Consider the following 23,828-nt stretch of genomic DNA (forward strand, 5'->3'; position numbering starts at 1 on the left):
CCTTTGTTCTGGATTTCGACGAGAAGAACTTTCCCTTGTGTGTCAGAAATAAAATAAATTCACATTGAACTTGTGAGCTTGTTACTTGTATCTGTGGAAAAGATAGCCTCAGTTGATATTGCACATTTTGAAAGATGAACCCCAAAATCCTATTACAGTCGAACCTGCCATGACGGCTACCTGTATAATACGGCCACCTGTACAAATGGCCACTTTCCATTTCCCCCTGGCGTTTTTTTCTGTATAATTTAATGGTGTAAAACGGTCACCTGTCCAACTTGGCCGCTGTCACCTTATTTTATCAACCCACGGTCAAATTTACCTGCCTCAGGTGGCCAGGCATGGTCACTCGTCGCCCAACGCTTTGTCATCAATTTTGAATCGGCCCCTCACGCTGTGGACGGGCCGTCATAATTCATCCACCTGTCGCTATTGTTAGTCCCGCCAATGAATGACTACCTAAGTTGACCAATGGGTAGGCCTAACGATAATTTTCAACTGCTGGTGAGGGTAGCGTGATCTGTCATAACCTATAAGCCGCGCCCACAACTCATGCAGCACACAAATCGTGTGTTAGGTGACTGGTCACTGTTTTGTTTACCTAATCTGCAACAAAGTTACAATGGATGTTGATGTGAACTTGTGATAGTAGTGTCGCTCTTTTACCGAGTGGTGGTGACCCATGTGTTTGTTTTACCATGGCGCTTGGTCTTCACCGTCTTACTTACATAACATTTCATTTATTTTACCCCTGCACAAAATCAGCAACAAAAAGAAAGCTAACCAAAAAACAAACCAACAAAACTACGACAACAAAAACCCTTCTTACACCACCCCCTCCTCTTTTTCAAAAGAAAACAAAACCCCTTTTGAATTAACCTTACAGCAGTCCAAAGATCAGCCCTGGTTTGGACCTCAGAAGAGAATGGTTTGCTTTCTTCATTTTGATCTGTCCTGCCTAAGACAGCCGCTTTTGCTATACGGCCACTTTTTTCCTTGACAATGGGTGGCCGTTTTATACAGGTTTGACTGTATATATATGTGCATTTCACACTCTATTGTTGCTCTTTGATGTATTGAAGTAGTTGTGACAAGAAGGAGAACTTATGTATATTTTCCCTTACTTATCTGTTAAATTTCTTTAAGAAAAGGAGTAATTAACATACCTTTTTGTTGATTGGCATGCATATGATCTAATTCTGCAGCCAAATTTTGGAGCTTCCCTGCAGATTCTTAAAGTGGAAATAGGAGGAGATGCCGAAAGCACTGGTAAGTATTTTTAAACTCCTGTTTTTTTATAGTAAAGTTTACTCATCTAAATGTTGAAGGAAAGTTATAAAAAGTTGTATTTTCCATTATGACATTATTTAAAAATTAATTGCAAAATTTCTGTAGTGATTATGAAATTTGAGAAAAAATCTTGTTGAATGGGGAGGGTAATTATTTTATTATTTAAAAAAACAACACTTATATATATCGGTATATGGAATTTGGAAGAAAGTAAGTCTTTCCTTTGATGAAATTATAGAACATGCTTCTTATTGTTGATCTTAGCTTTTTTTTTGGTGGTAATCTCAGAGACTTGTTTTAAATCAGGTCATGCCTGGTTGTTGTATTGAGGATAGGCTACTTGGATGCTTCAATCATAACTTTTTTTCGCAAAGCCATTGAAACTTCTCTCACCACTTGATTTTACAAGGCAGAGAGAATGACTTGTTTGACCAGCATACACTGTAGAATATTGTTTTATAATATGTATTTGCAATATTTCAATGTTTCAGATGGCACCGAAGCCTCTCATATGCATAACAGCTGGGATGAAAATTACCAACGAGGTTATGAGTGGTGGCTGATGAAAGAAGCTAAAAAAGTATGTCTGTATGTTATATGATTTCAATATAGGATTGTTAGTAACCCTACTCCTACCAATACTTTTTATGCAGATCTCATTTAATTCTTATTCAGTTCTGTTTGGTTAAAAACATAGAGCTTCAGAACCCAAAGCCGCAGTGCTTTTTTATATCTATGTTCCTGAGTTTACCACAACTGTGCGAAGTTAAAAAAAAAAAATCCCCAATGAAAGATCGTTTATTCAAACTTACAGCCTCCATCTTTGTGTGCTTTAAACAGATGATGTACTGAAGAAGTTTTCTCAAGTCTTTTTACTCTTTCCTGGAAAATTTAGGATCAAGCAGAAATTGAAAGTACTGGTATTTTAAAACTGTATTTTTCACACCCAACGGTCATTAAGATACGTGTAATTCTGGAAAATGAATTAATCTTCTGTTTTACAATTACTCTGTTCTTTTGGTAATATGATTGCAAGATGCAGCAAAGTGACTTGCATTAAAGGTATTTCTTTTTATGGTATAGACTGTTTTGTGTAAGACTCCGCCGTGTATGCCATTTTGAAAAGTGATGTATCACAGAGTCTTACCCTGATCGCGTAGTCATTGATATGCATTAATCTCCTGTGGGGGGTGGGGGGTGGGGGGCTCTTGTGGCGTAGAGGTTAAAGTGTTCACCTCTCATGCAATAGGTCCCAAGTGGGATCAGGATAGTGTGGGAAATTTTTCTTCTCTAAAACTGTCTCCTTTCACCTGCTTTCCTGCTCCCGAGCAATGTTTTGTTGTCTGTTTTCGTCTCCACTTTCTGCCCCCACCCCCTCACCTCCTTTGCCCCCTCCTCTCGGCTCCTGACTCTTTCTGCAGCCTTTCTCAGACTGCTGCTCCTTGGCCCCTTACTGCTGTCTTTCAGCCACACCCCTGATCTTATGGTAGGAAAGATTTACACCTAGCCTACTCGGACAAAGGGGAAAAATCTCGGAGGCCCTGTGTGCAAGTTGAGCGCTTTAAAGATCCCTTGGTTGTCCAAAATTGATAACAGTATGCTTCGGCCAACACCCCAGCAAAATTGAAAATTTCCCACCAAATGAAAATGTTTTATGTATCCTGTGCATTCATATAACCTTATGCAGTTGCTAGCACTGTAAAACAATTACCCATAAAATTATAAAATCTCTCCTGTTATTTTCCTTGAACAGAGAAATCCAGATATAAAACTGTATGCGTTACCGTGGGGTTTTCCTGGCTGGATTGGACAAGGCCATAGATCTCCTTGGACCAATGTCAGTGTCACTGCAGATTACATCGTCAGATGGATCAATGGAGCTAAAGTTCACCATGACCTGAATATTGACTTTGTTGGGGTGAGTGTTGTGGTCACTTCCTTTTTTATTGTTGTTGTTGCTTTTTTGTTGTTGTATTGTTGAGTTTCTTATCTGTTAAGTTAATAAGGGTGCCACTTTACCAGTTACTTCAGGAATTCTAAACATTTATGGATGGTTCTCATAAAGTTTTTTTTGGTTCTTTGAGGGGGGGGGGGGGGGGGGGGTGATTCTGTGTCCTGCTTCATTAAAAAAAAATAATTTATCATTAAGGCAATCCAGTAAGTGCTGGAATTTTGCTAGGCATTAAAGTGGCTCCCCAAAATGAGCTGTTTCCCTGAGTCAGTATTTCATAAGCATAGTTTGCAAATCATGTCTATTTGTTCTTTTTTTCTCAGCAGCTGAATTTTGTGATTTCATTCTAGATCAATTATGGCCAATGTATGGATTTATAGGATGAGTTGATTTCTTGTTGTTGAGCTCTGCTGATCCTTTAACAGCGCTTTGGCTATTTCAGAGACAAGATTTGAGTCCCAGTCTTGTGTGCTTCTGCCTAAGTAGCGGTACCTCTCGTAAATTGTGCCGTCCTGCTCAGTTCATCTGTCGGCCTTTATAGCTTCTCCTGTAGTGTCAGTGGGGTTGGCCACATTTCCTGTCTCAGGGCCCTGTGTCCTGTAATGCTGAAGGATGTGTTCCACTGTTTGGTCCACCTCTCCACATAGGCTCTCTGTTATAGACTATAGTCACACTATTTTTTTTCTGTTCTAATTCATAAGAGTCATGTTTAATTGAGATGTGAATGAACTTACAAACTGTTTATTGTGTATATTTGTGTAACAAAGATGTACATCATCTCTGTAGTGAGAAAAATATAGAACTCTGTTTACCCCTGCTTTACAGGGTGAGACAAAAACTTAGGAGTCGCTCATTTTTCTTGCGACAGCGATGGAAAATATAGTCTTTTTCATTTTAAGATGCAACATAAGGCCTATGGATAATGTTAAGTTTGTATAATTTTTCTTTTCTTTGCCTATTCTAGATTTGGAATGAACGCATGTACTCTGTGGACTATATAAAGGTACGGTATTTTCTTGTTTGCAAGTTCTGAAAAATTTGTAACATTGGTTTAATACAAGAATTATCAGTCTTAAGATGTAATGTTTATCGAGTTTTGTTATATATCATCACAATCATTCAAGATTGTAGTATGGTAAATTTTTGAACAAAATGAAAGAAAATCAAGAATGTTGTAGAGTTTGATGAGGTGCATTGTTTGGTACTAGTCTCAGTCTTCTTCTTAAAATAGCAATAGCTTAACTTAACATGAATTAAACAATTATGTATTAACATACATAAGGTCATGCTTGAAATAAAACAGTTTTCTGCTTCTCTAGATTTTTAAAAATATGACAGTGATGAATGATGGGGATGATATGTAATTTTGATTTAAAGGGACTATTGAAAAAATTTGCTTTGCAGGCCTGTGGCCAAAAAATAGTACTTTGATCTCTCAGTCTGTCTTCCTCAAGAGTTTTATACACACTTTGGTAAATAAAGCATAATTGTTTGTTGGTGATGTGTCTTGTCTAAAAGCTTTTTGGTTTTGTTTTGTGAAGTGTTTTACGGCGCTCGCAACTGCATAAGGTCATATGAGCGCGCGGGACACTCCTAATATTTTCGGTTGGTAGGAAATTTTGAATTTTGCCTGGGTGGCGGCCGAAGCCTACTCTTATTGATTTTAAACCACCAAGGGATCTTCAACGTGCGCAACTTGCACACGGGCCCTCCGAGATTTTTCGCCCTTGTCCGAGAAGGCTAGGTGTAGATCTTTCCTACCAGTAGATCAGGGGTGTGGCAGAAAGACAGCAGTAAGGAGGAGCCAAGGAGTAGCAGCAGAAAGGCTGCAGAAAGAGTCAGGAGCCCAGAGGAGGGGGCAAAGGAGGTGAGGGGTGGGGGCAGAAAGTGGAAATGAAAGCAGACAACAGAACATTGCTAGAGAGCAGGAAAGGAGGTGAAAGGAGACAATTTTTGAAAAGAAAATTTTTCGGTCGCTACCTGGATTCGAACCCGGGACCTTTGAGTGAGAGGCCAACACCTTAACCTCTAGGCCCCGAGAGCCCCCAAGCTTTTTGGTTTATTGAACTTCTTGGTTAGACATGGTAAAGAATGACCCTGTTTCTGCGGGGCTTGCAGACTATCACCTAATGTTGCACCTGTGCAAGCAGTTCCAACAACGGCAATAGTAAAGGAAAATATAGCATGGTAGTCAACATTAGTGGTTGGACTTATAATCGATGATGATCTTGTTTTTCCTCAGAGATTGCGATCTATGTTAGACGAACGTGGATATCAGAAGACACTCATCATTGCTGCTGATGTTAAGTGGGAAATTGCAAAGGACATTGAGTCGGATGTCGCCTTGAGGAAAGCTGTACATGCTATAGGGTACACATAATGTTTGTTAATATTTATTGATATTATTGTTTGCTATACGTCTAGTGACTTGACAAGGACCTCTACAATTTTACGGTGTTGAGTGTCTTAGACTCATAAGGCTTAGAGGTGCATAAGTAGTCAATATGTGGGTTTCATACATACACATTTTATTCTTTCATGTTTGTTTATCTTTTTGACTGTACCTGAAGATATTTAGATTTAGAGCACATACACACACACATACACACACACACACACACACACACACACACACACACACACACACACACACACACACACACACACACAAACTCACACATTTTCACACACACACACACACTTACACACACATACACAGATGCACTTATACGAATAGTCACTGGATGGACATACAAAATAATGTTATTTTTGCACATTTGACAATGACTAACAGAATATCTCATATATATATATATATATATATATATGACCGTATCTGGTACATGTTTTCTATTTTCAGATGTCACTATCCCGGAACGAAGTCCAGTGCCACTGCTGTGTCCTCAGGGAAGCAGCTGTGGTCCTCCGAGGACTATAGCACCTTTAATGATGAAGTTGGTGGTGGCTGCTGGGCAAGGGTAATAATACTCCGCCGTCCGTCAACCCTGATTGTGTTCTTTGATTTCACATACACTCTAGCAAACACGTAGCAAAATCATTGGGATGCGGACATCTTTTCATGATGTAGACATTTCTTTGTGTACATGTTTTAAATATGAAGAATATGCGTGTTTTAGAAATTTTTTTAGACCTGAATACTTGTTTGCCATGTATGTGTTTCGCTATGTGTGTGTTTGCTAGGCTGTATATATAAACCAATACCGGTGCCTACAAACCGCTCACCTATGTTTGAATTGACCCATTTTATGAGAGTTTTGTATGAGTAGGGTCTCCATTAATTAAGTTGTAAGACTGACAGTGGTACTTTTGTGGATTTGATAGTTGGCATAGCCAAGTGAATGGTGTATTCTTAGGCCAAGTACAGTCGAAATAGTCAAAGACTGCCACCCATTGTTGAGTTTCTTTTAGTGTTTTTCACACTACTGATCCTGAGATGGATGTGGTTCAGTACCTTTTCACCTCAGGTGATGCAAGGAAACCCCCCAAAAACGGAGGAGGTCACATGCATACATTGTGGTATGCCGATGGTATCTTGGCAGTTAAATATTGAAGAACAGCAGGTCTTCCCAGGCTGGCTGCTTGTGTAAAATTCTTTATTCCTTCTCAAAATGGTAAAAACTCTGGTCAGTTTGAATAAGAGTGAGTTTCACTACTGGATGAAGAAAGATACTGTTTACTTTTCAAAGATCTATTTGGGGAATGAGGAAGGAGAAGAGAATGAACCTGATGGAAAATGAAAACCTCGCTTAAAATCTTTTATTTTAGACCCTGTGGTGCTTGTAAATCTCAAAAGTGAATTTTTGTGTGGTTATAATTACGATTACAAATGACTTTTTGTCTGCAACTTAGACTGTTACATCTTTCTGTTTCAGATCCTAAATCAAAATTACGTGAATGGGCACATGACAGCGTAAGTGTCAGTATAGGTTCATAGGCGTTTTGAACTTTTCTAGCACGCACATTGGAAAATTGATGTGACCCAAAAATCTTTTGTAAATTACAAAGTTTTCTATGTAGATCTATGTATTTTACATACGAAGAATATCAATGTACAGGAAAAAGTTCAGGATTTGAAAATCTATTTGTGAGGCCGCACGTTGGAATCAGGCTCTCGTCAAAATAATCAAAGTGAAGAAACTTGAATTTTTCCGCAGGTTTGTGAATTTTTATCAAATTTTTGTTTTTTGGCTCAACACCTTTCAAGCCAATTAAAGAACTCATTTCTGTGTGGATTTTTCTGAAAAGCGTTGATTAAAGGCACAAAAATGTAAATTTTCAGTAACTATGGACTATTAAGCTAAGGAAATAACATCTTTGGAGGCCATTTTCTCACTAATTTTACCTCTGAAAAAAGGTGACCCCCCCTCCTTCTTTCGCATATATCTCAACTTATATTCAAGATAAATGAATATTTTAAAAATCCAAATAAAGACAAGTGAACAAGTTTTAAGATGACTCCAATAACTCTACATGCCCAAAAATTGACGAGAGCCTGATTCCACCACGCTGCCTCACATTTGCTTTGTGTGTGTTCCTCTTGTATGTGTTTCACTATGTGCGTGTTTTGAGATGTGTGTGTTCACTTTGTATGTGTTAGATTGCATGTGTTTGCATTCTTGAGGCAGACTCAAACTTAAGTTTGAATTCTTATGTAGACACTGCCCACACCTGTCTGAAATACAACCCACATTCTCTCTGCAAGCTTCTAGAAAAGAAACTCTTTTCCACAGCATCGACATCATGTTTACACCCTTTACTGACCCCTGGACTGGTGAAACCTTTCCTGTTTATACTCTTTCACAACAATGACTGCCCATTTTTTCAAATTCCTATGAACAAAGCAACCTTCTAATGTTCACATTATTGTGTGCCTAATGGAAGTAAAAGTATTTATAAGTAAATTCTGACTTCTTTCTCGGGCTCTTAGAGACTTTCGTTACTAAAATGAACACAAGGCAACAGCTTAATGTCTCAGTTGAAGAAATGAAGAAATTTTGAATGAGGAGCAAGATGTATGCCCAGCAGTTTTAGATGGGTTGAATGCTAGCTCTGCATTTAAATTTTTGGTAGTATTGTTCGGGTTGAACAGGATAGGGTGAAGGTAGACAGGAACTGTCATCAAGCTGGCTTCGGCTGAAAAGAATGAATGACATTGCAGCATGAGATAACAACAGCAGCATGTTCTTGGATTTAAAAATATTTAGCTATACTTTGTGTCACTGTAACTGTCGGTGGGATTTGTGAGTTTTTTTAGAACAAATAGAACGACTTAAATTTTCTGAAACATAGTCAACAATTTGAAGACATTGTAATTTGTCCCTTCAGAAACCTAGTCACCAATTTGAAGACATAGTAGTTTGTCTTTTGAAAAGGCTACTGTTGAGTAACAAGAGTGTCTATTTGGAAATGAATAATTGTTGCCCAGGAAGGATGCCAGTCAGACCGCACCCTCACCCATGTTTTATCTCCAACCACCAAGGAAAATGACCTTGTCTTGTGCATAGTTGATTTGTTGATTTGTTGGGAGTCCTAATGGTTTTATTCCCAAACCTTTCCATTATAAGCAGCGTCAGTAGGCCTGCACCATGAAATTGTCAACTATTATTTCCGACATAGCTGTATTAATTTGTAACTGTAGTAGAATCACTTTACGTTTGACTCTCAGTCAAAGCATGGGTTATTTCTTAAAGGTGATTTAGTTATCATTAATGTTTCTCACTAATTTAGTTTTAAATAGGTAAGATAAGTAAGACAAATTAATGTGTCTAACGATGGATGTTTGCTGGGCACTCTGATTTAGTTTCTTTTTAGTCGCACTATTGTCTTGATACTGCTAGTTGCAACATGTTATTTGAAAAAATGCTAACTTACCTATAATTACAATTTAACGTGTCCCACTGAAGCCATGAATTTTTCACTCCTGTATCATCTCTGTTTGCAGTACCATATCCTGGAATCTGATAGCAAGCTACTACAAGGGTCTGCCATACTATAGGGATGGTTTGATGACTGCTGTGGAGCCCTGGTCTGGATACTACGAGGTGGAAACGCCAATCTGGATTTCAGGTTAATATTCATGGTCAATGGAAACCTGAAGATTCCTCAGTATTGGGAAAAGACAGAAGGTTGTTGAAATGCATTTGAACAAATAAAGAAAAGATACTGAGAAAATTGTGGACAGAAAGGGAAATAAATTGGACATCCAGAATGATAATCAGTCAAAAAGAGGTCAGAACTTTTTCTTGGACATCTGTTAAATCACAAAAGGTTTAAATCTCACAGCATTGACATGAAAGTTTAAAGAGAGACTAGTAGAAAATTGTGCTATTATTACTGTCATATGTATAAACTTTTTAGGTGTACATAAAAAAAGATACATTTTCTTCATTCCAAAGAGATTATATCCCTTCTCAGACTGCTCATTTAGCTGGAATATAAATGCAGGCATAGAGGGGCTGCTAAATGTGCAACAAATGTAATGGATTTCCTTTTTTTGTTCTCCAAAATTTCGTTATGCAGCCCACACCACCCAGTTTTCCAGCATTGGTTGGAAGTATCTGAGCCACGGACATGGTGTTGGTCACTTGCCAAAAGGCGGGTCCTATGTCAGCCTGACTGATCCAGCGGTGAAGCAGCTCACTATCGTTATAGAGACCATGGTAAGGCAAGAGCCAGAAAAGGTTATGATTTTCATGTATAAGAATTGTTTTTCAGCTCAAGAACCAATTTTTATTACGAGTGATTTGTTCTTTATCCCTTGAGCATAAAACCATAAAATGCTTTGTTTTTAGCCAGTTGGGAGGGTAATTAATTGTGTTCTACTCATTTCTTGTTGGTTGGAATTATTTATTTTGGGGAAAATTTATGCGTCTGTGATTCTGTATTAGTGTATTTCAGTACTAATTTCAATTTGGTGTGATATTTGTTTCTCCAGACTCATGATCATTCAAAGTGTATCCGTCCTGCCCTGCCCAAATACAGTGTGGCTCCTCAGAATGTGACTATAGTCTTAGCGGGAAATTTTGTAAGTGAACAAACTGACTCTATGTAGATCTGGTGTGTTTATTTTATAGTTTTTGTCTATTTTGATATTGCTATGATAATTTTTTGTTCTTTTGTTACGATTTTATTAGGCAGTTAACTGCATATCTTTCCTTTTGTTGAGAGAAAACTTCTTTTCCCTCTATTTACCGTCTGCATTTCTAAGTTAATGTGCAAGTCAACTGCATCGACCATATAAAAGCAACCAGTGCAGATACCATAAATGAGAGATGTCGTGATGACTGTAATCACATGATTATTTGCTTGTTTGTTTACATAGTAAGGTTATATTTTCATACCTTCAGCTGGTATCAGAAGGCAAACATGATCCAACACCATGTTTAGGTTTTATTGGTGTATTTTAGAAGCTGAAGGAATGTCTTCATTAGCAGTCAAAATGCAAATACGTAACTGAAGTAAAGAGATAGGTCAAGACAATTTTTAATCTGTCTGTTTGAGGGTGAGTTTTTCCTGAAGCTAACCATGTTGTGTTGTAGTTGGCTGTTAATGCTTTACATCCAAACCGACACTATGTAGATAATTTATTTGTGGTCTGCTTTAACTCTGTCTATGATGGCCTACTTCGGCTGTTGGGGAAACGTCTCTTTAGAAAGATGGACATATCCAATAAAATTAAAATATGAAATAAAAATAAACTGCGTTTTATTGATCCCGGTGGGGAAAGTTGAATTATAATGGCAAACATACATACATAAATACATAATTTGAAATACATACTTAAATACACAACATCACACCAATACAAAACAAGGTCACAAACATACCATTGCTGGTCACCACTGTGCAGCATCCTGATTTTGAGCTAGGTTTGTCGTGTCTTGCTCAAGGATACACCCCAGTGACCACCCTTCTGAACCGCATGTCACAGACACTTGCTCGACATTACTTTTGAGTGTGAACTCACTACTCGCTTAGCCACTGGAGCCCCCACTGCCATAACATTTTTTTGTGGGAGGCGAAGAATCTAACTATTCCCCCTCAGTAGCAGATGTTAGGGACTTTGCGATCGAGATCATTAATAAAGGATTTAGAAAAAACTGATATTGTGAGATGAAACGGAGAAATATAATTCTTGGCGCTTATGCTTTCGAAGAACTCATTCTTGGAGCAACAGTCCACTTTTTGATGTCCTTTCATGAAATTCTACCCATCAAAGGCATACAAATCTTACAAATAACATTCACCGCACTTGCAAAGGTAGCATCAATTCCTCAAATGTACACATTATTGCTGGTCGTTGCACTGCAGCTTCCAGCATTTTTCGTCAGTGAGAGTTAAAATTAGTGTCTCTTTGACGAAAATACCCATCTCATAGCCATTGTCACTTGCCATTTCCAAACTTTTACATAATAATATAAGGGAATTCATTCACCAGTCTACCATGACCGTACAAATCTTTTGGTGCAATTTCAGAACAACATCTCACAAATGAATGTATGGTACAGCAAGCTGAAATTTGACGGTTCAAAAAGCATCATGTTTCAGAAGCAGAATCCGCTTAAAGTAAGTATGAACCTTGTTGAATATTGTTGTCCTGAATTATGTTCATGCATTGGTTGAACTTATAACTACCTTGAAAGAAGAAAAGTATTGGCTGAACTTACATTGAGTATTGAGTGAATGGTAACTTGTGTCATCAGTTTGTGGTCAGGCTTCCTGTTTTTTTAGTTTGAGAATAAGATTCAGATACTATGGCTTTTCCTGAAATTCACAGCAACTTTTTTTGGTTCAATGGGTTTTTTTTTTCTTGAAATGTGCATTCCCATTCATGAACAAGATGCCGGCATTAATTTAACATCTTAGACGAGTTGTAAAGTTCCCCTTCTAACTTGTTTCTCTTTTTTTTTTTTGGGGGGGGGGGGGGGGGCAAGAGGAGAAAGATTAAATTGTTGAGATCTAAAACTCTTTGATTGCGATATATCATTTAATAGAGTGACTTTTTAAAGTCAGAATCACCTAAATATAAACTCTAAACTTTATTACAAGATTGTTTTAATTAAGATGGTGTGAGAGGTGTTTTTATTGTTCTTGTAGCCTGTCTGCTTTGGTGCTGTTTGTTAGTGAACCCCATAAACTCATGTAAGTTTGGGAGTTTAAATCTTAGGAAGGATCTGAATTCTTTTGCCCTTCCTTAATTTTAACAATTGATTGCTTTTATTTCACGTGTAATTTATCCTCCCACTCAAAGGTGTACTCAATTTGTTCTTTCCTCATGGAGTATTTTTCTTCTTGGTTCAGTGTTCTGATGTCAGACCAAGCATTTTGCGTTCATAATAACCTTAGTTGTGTCTAGAAAGTTATTTTATTTCTCTTTAAAAATTCCATCACTACCCAGTCCTCTTTCATCCATCTGCGCGATTATCAATTTTGGCTGATGGGGTATATAATATAGCTGTATGAGTCTTCTCCACTTATCTGGGTCATGACTTCTGCTTTTTACAAAGAAGGTCCTCAACCTATATAATTCCATGATCTCACCTGCAATGTGATAGGGCTGGTCTTCCTGGCATTCCTCTTTCCCTTTCATCAGAATAACGAAATCAAAGAAACCGATATTTTCCAGCCTGTTCAGTAATTTCTATCGATTTTTCTTTTTCTATCGATTTTTGTTTTGGATCAGCATTTTTTATATACATTTAAAAGCACATTTCTGTATGGATTTTACTTAAAAAAACGTTAATCAAAGGCATAAAAAATATAAATTTGCAGTTTCCAAGGACACTCAAACTTAAAAAGTCTCCAGACTTTGGTAGCCATTTTCGTGGTTATTTTACATCTGACATCTGGTGGCCCCCACCTTGATCTACAGAAAATATCTGTATGTCTAGTCAAGATAGATGTGTAATGTTTTTCATCAAAATTAAGCAAAAGAATCAGATTTAAGATGATACCAATATCTTCATATGCCCAAATATTGACAAATGCCTGATCCAACTGTGGCTTGACATGTATGTGCATGTGTAAATGCATAAGTATCCGCACATTCATAATATTATTACATTAATGTCAACAGAACATTCAAAGTTAATTTCCGGACTTTATTTTTAGTTCAAAGACGGAAAAGCTCAAGTAAGTCTTGGCCTGGATGAAGTCATCACCTTGACAACCCTGAGCGCCGGTCAGAAGGGCCAGTACTCTGATCCACCAAAACCTATGCCATTCCCTCTGCCATACAAGGATAATTTTGAAAGTGAGTTAGCTTTTGGGTTGTTTTTTTTACACTTTCTGTTTCATCAGTAGATATCTAGAGGGTGGCCCAGTAGACTTTTCACTGTTTTATTAACTGTTGAGCCTTGTTGGCTGAAAATAAGATGCATCTGACTTACATTTCTTTCCATAATCAGTTCAAATTAGAAACAAAATTATTTCGTACATAAAGAAATACATCCTGCACTTGTGTGAAGGTATTTGTAGGCGTAATATTGTAAAGGAAATATTTCTTTCCCTTTTCTAAAAGATCTTAACTATTTTAATGGAAAGTGACATTTGTACCAAATTTTAATTTGTACAGTTTTGTACTCATTTGTCTTTGACATTGGACAGATGGTAGAGTGTTTTCTAGTTGGGATTCTGCATCTTAATCCTAATATGCTATAAGTATAGATCTATATGAGGTATCCACTTGATAGGAAGGGTGATGGTGATTTATCTGTTCTTTTAAATTTGCATAAAAACAAAGGAATTTTGCTGGATTGCATTTATAAAAATTGTTTCTAAACTTGTTATGGTAAAAATAAAAAAAATGATTTCAAAGAGAATTTTTATTTTCCTCACAATAATTGCTCTCAGCGTGACTTTTGATCTACCAGGTTGACCCGCTTCGCCTTTTGCCTTTTGCACTGCGGCCAGTCCATGCATTCCAAATATGTTTGCCAGTGACCCATTAGCGTCAGTAGCATTAATGATAATTCACCCTGACCTTTTTTTACTTTTTGGGCTGGTTCAGATGAATCGAACCACTTACACGTAGGCTTCGGAGCCACCCATGCAAAATTCAAAATTAGTTCCTACCAAACTAAAATAATGTTTAATGTGTCCCACAGCTCATATATGACCTTATGCAGTTGCGAGCGCCGTAAAGCACAAGCACTTACCAAAACAAATAAACAACAAACCTCACACATAGTTCAACCACAATGAGAGCAAGTGGTCTCAGCTTTTGCTCGGAGTAGTTCATTTACAAGTGCCTGATTGCAAAGTGTTTGGAATGTCAAAAATAATTTATGAATGACTAGCTATTGAAGTATTCTATAGAAGGATATACTGAAATGAATGGTTGTGGTGTCGAGATCTTGCCTTAAACGGCTTGCACTTTGACTTCTTGATTTTTTTTTCCTTTTGGAATTCAATTTGTTCTATTTTTGTGCTACTTTCCTTTTTTTGCTTTTCCTTTTGTGCAATTTGTAACATTTATACTTGATTGCAATCCTTGTGAAGATATATTCCTTTAATTCAGTTTTGGTTAACTTCTAAAAATCTTTCTGACAATAGCTGTATGAATTGTCTACTGGGAACTTGATAAATCTAAAGATGGCAATTATTTGTTGGGTATCTGAGATGAACTGAGTTGTGTAAAAATCCAACATTTTTTCCTAATGGGCTTTTTTATACCTCACCTTTCACTATCTAATTATTGTCATAATAGTGAGTTTATTGGGGCAGTGCAGCTGCAAGTGGAATTTCAAAGCCATTGGGAAACGATAAGTGTCATCTTATCTGTTACATACACAAGCACTTTGAACTCTCTCTTTTTTCTTATATTTGAATTAGTGTGTTCCAAACAAAGTCATTGTTTTCAGTTTGCTTATTTTGAGAACTTTTTAATTTTCCGTAAAAAAAAAAAAAAAGTCACTTTTACCATTTCCTTAATTATGGTTCTTTCTCTCGTTCACTTAATGGATTGCTTTTAGGCCCAATGATACCTAATGTCAGTGCCCGAAAAAGTTACATTTATAGGGATGTTTATATATTATTTCTTTTTTGGTAAGAATATAGAGTCTCTCATCCCTTTAAAAAAATTATTTTTTCACTGTGAACCAAAAAATATTGAGAAAAAAACAACAACAAATAAAACAAACTGCTTTTAATGTAAAAGATTATCCACCCTCTGCAATGTTTTTGAGATTGTCCTAAGCGTTTCACCTGCATAAACAGTAGCATCATAGGTTTTAGAAATTTAAATCATTGTAAAGGATATTGACTGTTCAACAAGTGGTGTTACTTAATCTAATGCTCTCGATGGTAGTTTCTCATGGGAAACAAAGTGTAGAACATTGTGAGATTTACTGAACCAGAACATTGTGATACAATACTGAACCATCTTCTTTTCTGACATTCAGTATTGATTCAAGATTAGAACAAAATCTCTTTGTAAATAGATAACACGTTTACCACCTGATTTGAATTTCCTGGCTCTGTTCCAGATCCAGCAATGAAGAATTTGAGAGCCGTATTTACATACAATTCACAAATAGCTGTCCCACTTATTTTATTTTGTTTTTTGTTTCATAATCTGATGTATTGCATGTAACTGATTTGGTTATATTATGAAAAAGTTGGCAAGCCTGAAATAAATATATGGGCTCTTCCACGGTAACTGATGAGACATTTGGACTATACTTTCTTACAATGATAACACTATAATTCATATTCAATTATTTTATTCCAACTTTAAATGATAAGAACATTTAAAAGACATATGTCCCGTCAGTTACTGAAACTAAACACGTCACAGAATTTGCAAAAAGTACTTTTTTTCAAATGACTGTATTTAATATGATACTTAATGTGTCTTTCAAATTTTCTGATCATTTAATGTTGAAATAAATTAATTGATAATGATTTACAGTGTTATCATTGTAAGAAAGTATAGTCCAAATGTCCGGTCATTTACCGTGGAATAGCCCATACGCAGGTTCCGCCCCACCCTTTGTCCCTTAATGCCCTAATTTTCTCCATCAACCTCTCAGGTTACTCATTGTACAAAGAGCCTGCCAATCTTGCCCCTCAAACTGGGACTTACGAAACCTTGATCTCTAATGGCAACCGCTTTGCTAGGCAAATGCAACTTGTTGAGCCTGTCCGCTGGTGCAAAGCAGATGGAATCGATAAGTCTATCAGCGTCATTGGCAATCAGAGCTGGTAAGGAAAGCTTATCAGGACAGCTATAATCTCTCTTCGCACATTTTGTTGTGCATCTGATGCTTTGAAAATTTCGCTTCAATTTGTCAGCACATGAGTTTGTTGGACACCTTTGTTTGATGCTGAACTATAGAAGTACAGAATATGTGTCAACTTGATGAATGATTTAATTTGCTTCCCAGGATTTTGATTCAGAGGAATTTCTTCTGAAAGCTAAAAATACATTTTATTTAGAATATGGTGACCATAAGAGGATATTCTGTTTTCTAAATGTGAATGTGATTCTCTGACTTCACATTAGATTTTGATCTCACTCCTTCTCTGTTCTGTTTAATTCTCTGCTATGGGTTTCATTCAGAGGCCAAGTCCTTGCATACAGAATTCAGTTGTTCTTTCATTTCTGTGATGCACAAGGTGTTTTGGTTTGCCTCACCAGATATATGTATGGGTTTCAGTTTTCCTTCTCTGCGTTTACATTTGCTGCATTCTGCACCAGTTTTTACTTCGATGTATTTGCATTTATTATCAACACCTTGCCTTTTTCTTACTCTCTAACACACAAGCATGTTTACCTGCGCACATACAATTTTGGATAAAATATTCACATTTTGTCAAGTTTGATCCACGAATTTTGCTCCTGTCTTAAAGAAATTGACTGAAAACCCGAGTAATTAGTAAGTAGTCTATAGTGTTCTCATATTGTTTCCTCTAACTTTATGTGAAAAAGATAGGGTGTCAAATTTCTATTAAAATCTAAAAAAAATAGATGGTTTTGGCACAGTGCATCACAACTTATACAAGGAATAAGGGCAATGGAGATTGAACATCAATGTTGTGGTCAGGAAGAGGATGTGGTAATAATCTGTATTATGATGTTATGAGCTCTTGTCGTCAGACGTAGGTGTGGTTGTTGGTACTAAAACATTTGGCGAAGTGGATAGTAAACATGTGAAGAATTTTTTAGGAGCAAAAATGTTGTGGATTAAGCTTCTTTCTGTGTTGTTTATTTTTTCAAGTATAAACCACACCTTTTTATTTGTAACGACTCATGTTTTTTGTGCATTTTTTCCTTATAAATTTCACCAACCAAATCCTTTTTTTTTTTGGTAAGTGTTTTACGGCGCTCGCAACTGCATAAGGTCATATGAGTGCGCGGAACACATAAAACGTTTTCAGTTAGTAGAGGTTTTTCACCCTTGTCCGAGAGGGCTAGGTGTAGATCTTTCCTACTAGGAGATCAGGGGTGTGTCTGAAAGATAGCAGTAAGAAGGAGCCAAGGAGTAGCAGTAGAAAGGCTACAGAAAGTCAGAAGCCCAGAGGAGGGAGAAAAGGAGGTGAAGGGATGGGGGCAGAACATGCAGATGACAAAACATTGCTAGAGAGCAGGAAAGAAGGTGAAAGGAGACAAGTTTAGAGAAGAAAATGTTTCCCTCGCTACCCGGATTCGAACCTGGGACCTTTGAATGAGAGGCAAACACCTTAACCTCTAGGCCAAGAGAGCCCCCAACCAAATCCTTGCTTTTGCAGCCTAAGACAATATGCACCATACCGCATCAGTGCCATCTGGTGCAAAGTCACTGATTCCTTACTAATCCAAAACAAATAAGCTCTATTATGACAACCCTTAGTTTCTTGTTTTGAACTCCTGAGCTGCAGTAGTTGGATTGGCAAGATCGGTTTGGTTCGGTTCGGTCGTTGGGGTGAGCCAGATTTTCCTCCACTGAGGGAAGAAACGTACTATCGTGGCACACACTGAATGAAACCAACGATGACCTTCAAGAACAAACGTGTCTGTTTTCAAGGCTGCAAGTCGGGCGGTTGGTTTTAGGCAGGGGTTTATTTATAGTGTACGCTGACGCCGCCAGAAACCGAACCGATCCTCCAATGGGCACTGCCTATTATATGCAGATCAAAAGGATATCTACAAACTTCCTTATGACGCGGCTCATGTTGAATTAGTTGCATAAAATGGGACACCAAACTCAATAGAAATTAGTGATCCAAGAAATCAACATACACTTTTTATAGATAAGATGGACTGGCTGCGGTTTCCGTAGATTTTTTTTATCGGAGTAAATACTGCTCTAAGCAAGCTGAATTGACGTGCCATATACTAAGAGTTGAAGGGGTTGCACATTGTGGTGATGTATTGTTGTTAAATTGGTGGAAATGGGTCACAGGGATCTAGCCTACCTGTGGACCAAAATTAAGGGTCACCCTTAAATTTGTATTTTGATAAAACAACTGCGTTGTTTTGCTTTTATGTGAAATAAAAAATGGTAAATTCAAATTGCAATGTATACAAGTAAAGAACAATAATTTTTTTTCTAAGACAGGGGTTTGGGTGGGGGGGGGGGGGGGAGGTGGTTAGTGTTTTTCGGCGCTTGCAACTGCATAAGGTCATATGAGCGCGCGGGACACATTAAACATTTTCAGTTGGTAGGAAATTTTGAATTTTGTGCGGGTGGCGGCCGAAGCCTGCTCTTATTGATTTTAGTCCACCAAGAGAGCTTTAATGTGCGCACCCTTCACACGGGACCTCCGAGATTTTTCGCCCTTGTCCGAGAAGGCTACGTGTAGATCTCTCTTACCAGAAGATCAGGGGTGTGGCTGAAAGACAGCTGTGTAAGAAGGAGCTAAGGAGTAGCAGTAGAAAGGCTGCAGAAAGAGTCAGGAGCCCAGAGGAGGGGGCAAAGGAGGTGAGGGGGTGGGGGCAGAACTGAGAAAGTGGAGACGAAAGCAGACGACAGAACATTGCTAGAGAGCAGGAAAGGGTTTGCATCTGGTACACAACATATTATATATCACTCTTAGTTTCACAGTACACATACAGTTGAATGAAGATGTTTAAAAAATGTTCTCAATTGCTAATACAACTAGATTATGTTCCTTACTCATTTTGTGGGCTGTTTTGACATTCTCACCTAGGGTAGAGTTGAGACAGGATTTTATCACTCTGCTCACTCTGTTGACATTATGGTCACCAGAAAGCACATTGTAACTCTGGCAATATTGAAACAAGTAGGAAGAACAAGCTGAACAAAGTGGCCGCCCTCAGCTAATGCTCATCGCAGTAGTGGAAAATGCTATAAATCCAAAGTTCGAAAGGCATTCTCTAAGCTGAAGGTTTGAGAAAATGTCTGAAGAAGAAACAATGGTTGTAGAACTGTCAATGCTTTCTGTGTGTCCCCAGCTTACTTGGAGTTTGTGGAGCCAAATATGCTGACTCCTCAGGTGGGCTCTTTAGAGATAGGGAAATCCCAGAATGTGTCTCATAAGCAGGTTGCTCGCCAGACGGTCCAAGCACCTCCGTTAAAGTGGTGCCCTTTCACTCTGAGTGTCCCATTCGCTCTTGTGGGTGACAATAATTGGTAAGCATTCTTTCCAGATTACTGAATTAACTCAGCTTGTGTTTCATATTGATAGCTGCAGTGATATAGAAGGGTGTGAATTTGGTTACATGTAATCGCATTGGAGTTTGATGTTGAGAATCCAAATGGAGATCTTTCCTGGCACTTGTCTAAATATGAAAAGAATAGGGTCTAAATATGAAAAGAATAGGAAAAGGACTCTTTGCCTCTCCGCACCTCTCTTACTCCCCCCCCCCCCCCCCCCACCATGATGCCACTTATGATTAGAGTAGAGACTTAAAACATTTTATAGTTTTAGAGAAAACACTTGTGCTGGGATAGAAACCACCTACGGTGGGTCGTTGGCGGATGCTCTGGTAGGATTTTCTCTTTCTTTCCTATCAAACATCTATCGCCTTTTTTTTCTTTTTTTGTTACTCTTTTGTAACACCTCTATAATCTTCAACACTAAAATGACCTAATTGTGTTGCAAGTGCTGTTAAACGCTTACTTATACTAAGACATTAACATAAAACTAAAACACAGGCGAGGAAGCAAATGATAAAGTGGGAAAAAATATAATTCAGAAATTATGTTGTTTATTTGCACCTTGCTTTTCAAAGTTAAACTTTAGTCTCACAGAGGGTTGGAGAAAGGGTTTTATAATTTGTAACTAGTTCCATGGTTTTATTTACAAAATGAAATGAGAAATCATATTGAATTTTCAGAGTGACACAGTCTTGTTTGAAATCTGTACTATCTCAGATTCTGATCAAGATTGTTTGATGAAATAGGAAAGGAAACTACAGTACTCAGCAAATATGCTACAGACTATCAGTCTAGACTGAGAAAATCATGAAATTAGTATTCTGATAAATTTACCTCACCGCCTCGCTCATGTTGCATTGCTAAGCCTGATGTTTTAGTTGGGAAAATAAATGCTCTACATACCCTTGAAATTACCTACTTTGTGTCTTGTAGTGTTTTTGTTTTCATGTATGCATGAACATCATATTTCTTTTTGTTTTGAGTGGTTTCAGGGTGCTGCTGGTAGGCTGTATTTCTTTTCTCTCCAGCTATTATTTCCTGCTTGTCTGTCTTGTTCATTGCTCATCCTTATTGAATGATAATTTTTTGTGTCTATGTGCTTCTTCTTACCCAAGCTCGAAATTTTGTCATTGACATCCATAGTTCTGCATCGCCTTGAATTTCTTTGCATTCTGTTGCAAATGAGTTTATTCTCGAGTTTTTGTACAAATTCATTAGCCGTGGAACTTCAGATTATTCCCTTGGAAGTTTTGGGCAATTAATTAATTTTGTCATCTGATGTTTGCCTTGGAAAACTACATTTTTTCTTCAGTAATTGGGCTGATAAAAATACTGTTCTCATCTCTTTTTCCTTCTTCTCCTCCTCCTCTTTTTTCTTCCATCTTCTTTTTCGGGATCTCAAGTACAAATGACAGAAAGCTCTTCAATCCATAGTGCACAAACTTGTATTGGTGTGGCTGTGTTTATGCTTTCCTTGCCTTTCAAGCTGCCTTATATTATTACTATACATTTTTCGAAATTTAATGTATCTACTGTTGGGCACAGATAATACGAACACGGAAAACTCAAAATCATAGATAGCTTGTTACCCTATTTTCTGGATGTGTGGAACACATTTGACAGTCCCCAACGTGTTTGAGTTATCCATGCCTAACTGTATTTCAGAGTTCTACAGTTTTTGGGAAGGATTAGTTTAGAATTTGCTTGGGTGACCATGCAAGTCGCAGATGGAAATTGTGTGAAATGTACAGTGGAAACCTGATATAACAGGGATGGTGGGAGTAGAGAAAATGCCCTGTTATATCCGATCCCTGTTAAATCAGAAATGCAAGGAAAGTGAGCATTTGTGGACTAATCTAGCTGTACTTATTCATGGGTAGTTTCCTTAACCACAAGTACCCACGAACAGGGGTTTTGGCACCGACTTTCTCCATTGCCTCACATCAGAAGAGCTTGGTCCACAGCATCTGCATCGGGTAGTCTCATCTTCTTTCGATCCAGTGCAAACTTTCCTTTTGAGTATGCTGCCACTATCTTCTCTCTATCCTTGATAATGGTGTGAATCGACCCTTGTGGAATGTCGAACTAACGATAAATCTCTGCCAGTGGAGCTTGCTTTTTGTCAACAGCCTGGATTATTTCGTATCTTTTGTCAATTGAAAGACATTTTCTCGTGCTCTTGACATCGTTGGTGACACATTACGCGTGTATGTTGCTAGGTTTCGTGCTAGATCGATGTCTGCAGCACACAGCAGCCCTCTTTCGCTTCACACTCTGCGTGTGCTTGCAGTGGTATGGCTTGCGTGGGCTTGCTCCATCACTGCGTTACTCTCTCTCTCTCTCTCTCTCTCTCTCTCCCTCTCTCTCTCTCTCTCCCTCTCTTACTTTTTACATTGTAACGAGCCTTTTTCCCCTGCTATAACCGGTTGGGCTCCGATGAGGCCCTGTTATTGCCGATAACTTTTAATAGAGACAAAGAGTAGGAAAAAACGGGGTTTTTAAAAATCCCTGTTATTACCGGATCCCTGTTATTACCGGGCCTGTTATATATGGTTTCCACTGTAAATCATTTAGCCTTATTTTTTAAAATATCTCATTAGAAAGAGTACAGCATTTTTCTTTACACATTTATGTTTTGCATTTTTAGAAAACTTTTGTTTACTCAGCACCTGTGTGTGTAGTTGCAGATACATGCAAAAAAGCATGAGTTTAATTCCTGCTTGGCGAATATATTCTGCCCGTCTCTTAAATTATCAAAAATTTGTTAAAAGAGATGAAAAGAACATATTATCTAATCATTGCTAAGTCTTTAAAGTGCGTAATTCCTTCCCATGTAATATTCATCATGTATGATTCAATGAGGAGTTTTCTTCTTTTTTTTTTTCCGTTGAATTACTAAATATTATGCAATCAGTTTTGTTTTCAGTATGGATTAAAATTTAGTTTTATGTGCACACCATTGTATTCTTGTGTTTTTAGGTAGCACACATTCTAAACTTTGTCTGACTGACTTTGTTCCAGGAAAGACATTTATGTGGAAATAGACTTCCAGCTGTCCACTGTCAATGGCTCGAAGGGTGCATTTGTGGCAGCTCGTGTGGATCAGGGAGGATGCGTGGCGTTCCTCGCTCATGGCATTTTCTTCTTTGCCTTTCCTGATAAATTTATCTTGGCCAATGACCTAGGTGAGCCCTATGAGTTTGAACTGTGGGGAAACTGCTGTTGTCTATCAGGTTGTTGTGGCTCTGGTGAATTAAGTTGGCTACAGTTTTTTGTTGACCTGAAGAGGTTAAAAGCCAATGCCTATTGCCAGCTAAATTTTTAAAAAATATTTAATGAGGGTTTTCTGCGTGTCCTTTAACAAAACAGCAAGAGGAATGATGGAGAAGAGATGATAAGTGCCTTTGTTCTTGATTCTTGGGGACCATAGAAGTTTCCAACAAAATAAAGACGTTCTTTGCCTGATGAATGAGATGACCTACTTTTGAATGTATAGATAAAGTGGTATTCTGTTCTGTGTATTTTGCATTGCTCTCAGTGATTCTAAAAATTTCTGCCAATAGGGGACTGGCATCTGGGATGTAGTGATTAAGCACTTTGCTGTTGCATACAGGAGACCCATGTTCGATTCCCAACAGCGGAGAAAATTTTTATCGAGTATCTCAGTCTTTATGCTGGGTTATTGTATCCCTCGCAGCCCAGGTTGGCCTTGACTGGCTAATTAATCTAACTTGTGTCAATGTGGGGCGCATAACTCTAAAACACTTACACTCAAATTTAAATTTAAGATGCCCACCACAGAAAATTTAATTAAAGGGTAGGATGTGATAGCTTCACATGGATGTATAAACCATGCAGAGTTTATGCTTATTGTGTTCAGATTTTGAAAAACGAAGTGTATACAGACCCGGTAACCGGGAACAAAGTCATGAAGTATACAGACCCGGTAGGGGAACTCTTTTGTG

General features: G+C 37.8%; 1 protein-coding gene across 1 annotated transcript in view; it reads left to right on the forward strand.

The window, feature by feature from the left end:
- Positions 1–23,828, forward strand: part of LOC101859299 (galactocerebrosidase) — a gene marked incomplete in the record, with an annotated part of 46,564 nt that overhangs the window by 16,282 nt on the left and 6,454 nt on the right. The window contains 3 exon segments of the mRNA XM_013087261.2: positions 13,382–13,514; positions 16,294–16,465; positions 22,885–23,048. Of these exon segments, the coding sequence (XP_012942715.1) occupies positions 13,382–13,514; positions 16,294–16,465; positions 22,885–23,048 (469 nt within the window).

The sequence above is a fragment of the Aplysia californica genome, unplaced genomic scaffold, assembly GCF_000002075.1.
Source record: "Aplysia californica isolate F4 #8 unplaced genomic scaffold, AplCal3.0 scaffold00020, whole genome shotgun sequence".
In the NCBI taxonomy this organism is placed as follows: Eukaryota; Metazoa; Mollusca; class Gastropoda; order Aplysiida; family Aplysiidae; genus Aplysia; species Aplysia californica.